Source organism: Ranitomeya variabilis, chromosome 3, assembly GCF_051348905.1.
Source record: "Ranitomeya variabilis isolate aRanVar5 chromosome 3, aRanVar5.hap1, whole genome shotgun sequence".
Lineage (NCBI taxonomy): Eukaryota > Metazoa > Chordata > Amphibia > Anura > Dendrobatidae > Ranitomeya > Ranitomeya variabilis.
Window position 1 is genome coordinate 727,106,248 of NC_135234.1, and position 3,275 is coordinate 727,109,522.

General features: G+C 48.0%; 1 protein-coding gene across 1 annotated transcript; it reads right to left on the reverse strand.

Moving 5' to 3' along the window:
• Positions 1-347: 347 nt before the first annotated feature.
• LOC143817196 (uncharacterized) lies at positions 348-2,586 on the reverse strand. Its single transcript, XM_077298389.1, has 2 exons — positions 1,636-2,586; positions 348-1,271 (listed from the first exon to the last, which is right to left on the reverse strand). The coding sequence occupies exons 1-2, from the start codon at positions 2,575-2,577 to the stop codon at positions 1,137-1,139; spliced, it is 1,077 nt and encodes a 358-aa protein (XP_077154504.1). The 5' UTR covers positions 2,578-2,586; the 3' UTR covers positions 348-1,136.
• Between the last annotated feature and the right edge of the window lie 689 nt (positions 2,587-3,275).

Sequence of the window (3,275 nt, forward strand, 5' to 3'; positions counted from 1 at the left end):
TGTTTGTTTTTTTAACTTTTACGCTGGTAACCAGGGTAAACATCGGGTTACTAAGCGCGGCCCTGCGCTTAGTAACCCGATGTTTACCCTGGTTACCAGTGTAAAATATCGCTGGTATGGTTGCTTTTGCTGTCAAACACGGCGATACACGGCGACCTAGCGACCAAATAATGTGCAGACCTTCTAGCAGCGACCAGCAATTTCACAGCGGGATTCTGATCGCTGCTGCGTGTCAAATACAGCGATATCACTCCCTAGGACGCTGCAACGTCACAGATCGCTGGCGACGTTGCTTAGTGTGACGGTACCTTAAGACATGAACTTATATACACGTTCAAGCAGGCGTATACATTCTATCCACCAATCAGCTGTTTATTACATATGAAATCATCCTATAATTTATCAGGTCTAATTCCTAATAAGGACATCTCTGAGAGGGTGACTATGACATAAGGGGTAACTCAGGTTTATCCATGTCAGGGGCTAAGGGTCTAAGTCTTATCTTTATTAGACCTAGCTCTCGTCAACAACTTTAATCAGAAGTCAGCAGGTATGACTTAGCAAAGCCTCAGACATGTCAAGACATATTCTGTCAGCCTAAGAATCCCATATGTGAATTATAGGCCACATTAAGGTGGTCCCTGATTTCCCTATCAGTCCCCCCTTTTGAGATTAGATATGATTCTACCTCTTACCCATAGGTGCTGTCACTGGCCTAGTGCCAATGTCGGACTTTCTTGTCAATTCTTCGGCCGAATCCCCCATAGGATGGGGAGATCATATCCTATTCTCAATCACAAATTTTCATATCTTCACTAGTGTCAAATTTTATGTGTGTGATTTAACTGATGGCATCTTTATTTGTCCATGGAGTGATTTACCAGGTCTATCAGTGCTTCCCTAGTATACTTTAGAAATCTCTGTTGATTATAACAAATGTAATGTATCCAGTCCACATTTTTCACAAAGTCAAGTCTAAGTGGGGCTATTTTATTATCAGCGTCGTGCTGGCTTGTCCGAGCCGTCTGTCTTCTCTGGGGAAAGGTCATCATCATCATCAGGAGCAGGATGGTCACTCTTCCGTTCCAGGATCTTGCAGTGGCTTGCATGGATCCAGGTGGGCTTCCCCTCAAGCTTCACTGATGTGGCTGTGGTGAGGAGGACTTGGAAGGGTCCGTCAAACCTCGGCTCCAGAGGCTTCCTTGTGTGTCTTTTGACCACCACCCAATCTCCAGGCTGTAGAGAGTGGGTTCCCTCTCGGCTCTCTGGGTCTGGAATAGAATCAAACACTTGTTTATGCACGAATGAGAGCCTCTTTTGAAGGCTCTGGACATAGCTGGTGAGGCTGTCACACTGAAGCTGCAGTGTCTGTGGGAAGTACAGGCCTAGTCTTGGTGCTGACCCAAACAAAACCTCAAAGGGGGACACCTTTGTCTTCCTGTTAGGCGTGTACCTGATGGAGAACAGAGCTAAAGGCAAACGCTCTGTCCATGGTTTCCCCAGTTCCTCACTCGCTTTCTGGATTTTTAGCTTAAGTGTACCATTTAGCCGTTCTACCTTGCCACTAGCTTGTGGTCTGTAGGGGGTGTGAAACGCCTGTGTAACCCCTAACATTTGCATGACATTTTGCATTACCTCTCCAGTGAAGTGGGTACCTCTGTCAGATTCTATGGTTTCAGGCAGTCCGAATCTACAGAAGACTTCTGACATCAATTTCTTTGCAGTGGCTCGTGCAGTAGCTTTTGGCATCGGGAAAGCTTCCGGCCACCCTGAGAAGAGGTCAACACACACAAGACAATATTCATACGTTCCTACCTTGGGAAGCTGTATGAAGTCAATCTGCAGTCGTTGAAACGGGTAGAGGGGCTTAGGTGTGTGTTTTTGTGGTACTTTTACTACACTTCCTGGATTGTGTTGTGCACATGTGAGACATGCCTGTGTGAACCTAGTAGCAACCATTGTGAAACCAGGTGCGACCCATTGCTTCTCCACCAGAGCACACATGCCGTTCTTAGACAGGTGCGTTGGACCGTGGGCCGCTTGGGCCATTGCAGGATACAGAGATCTTGGCAGACACACCCGCTGTCCCACCTTCCACAAACCTTCGCGCTCCTGAGCTCCAGCCTTCGACCAGACCTTTCTCTCTTCCCCGGTTGCTTGCCGAGTCAGAGCCTGTAAGATACTCAAGTCCAACTGGTTACACTCAGTGCTTACCATGATCAGTGGGGTGGCCGCAGGGGTCTCGTGTCGCCGTGGTTTCCTTGCAGCTTCCTTGGCTGCTCTGTCTGCTTTGTCGTTGCCTCGTGCTTCGTTGGTCGCAAGCCTGGTGTGTGCCTTGACCTTAACTATGGCAACCTCCTTTGGAAGTAGTAGTGCATCCATTAGCTGCTTGATGAGGTGCCCATGCTTAATAGGAGTACCTGTTGATGTAAGAAAGTCTCTTGCCCTCCATATGGGGCCGTAGTCATGTGCGACTCCAAAACCGTACCTGGAGTCTGTGTAAATGGTGTAGCGTTTACCTTCAGCCCCTTTAAGCGCTTCAATGAGTGCCGTCAGCTCCGCCTCCTGTGCCGACATATGAGGAGGGAGTGGTTCAGCTTTTACTACCTCATGCTGTGTGACCACTGCATACCCAGTGTAGAACCGGCCATCCTCTCCGATGCTCCTTGAACCATCTACAAAAAGCTCAACATCTGGATTAGTGAGAGGTACATCAGAAACATGTGAAAACCCTGCAGTTTCTTGAGCCATAAGGGCTATACAGTCATGCTCATGGTATGCATCAAACAGCTCTTCTTCTGACAAACTTTGCAAAAACAGTGGTCTTCCTTGGCCTACCTCCTTTTCCCCCCCTTTTGAATCCACTACATCAATTGGAATGAGAGTAGCTGGGTTCAAAGTCATGCATCTTTTTAAGGTGACATTGGGAGGCATTAGGAGTGCACATTGTAGTCTGAGGTGTCTGGCTACAGCAATGTGCTTAGGTTGGACCTGGCTGAGTATGCTGTGTAGATCATGTGGAGTGTAGACAGTGACTCGATAGTCAAGCACAATCTCTGATGCCTTGTCTAGCAGAAGTGAGACTGCCGCTACTGCTCGAACACATGATGGGGCTCCTCTAGCAACAGGATCTAACCGGGCAGAGTAGTATGCAACAGGCCTGTTCTGCTGGCCATGTTTCTGAGCTAGGACCCCTGTAGCATGTCCCTGCATTTCTGTGCAGTACAAAAGAAAAAGTTTTGCATAATCTGGGGTGCCTAGGGCTGGAGCAGAGA

Coding starts and splice junctions, on each gene's coding strand:
- LOC143817196 (XM_077298389.1), bottom strand. CDS start 2,577: ATGTCGGCACAGGAGGCGGAGCTGACGGCACTCATTGAAGCGCTTAAA. Junction 1,272..1,635: donor GTACCCACTTCACTGGAGAG/GTAATGCAAAAT, acceptor ATTCTATTCCAG/ACCCAGAGAGCCGAGAGGGA.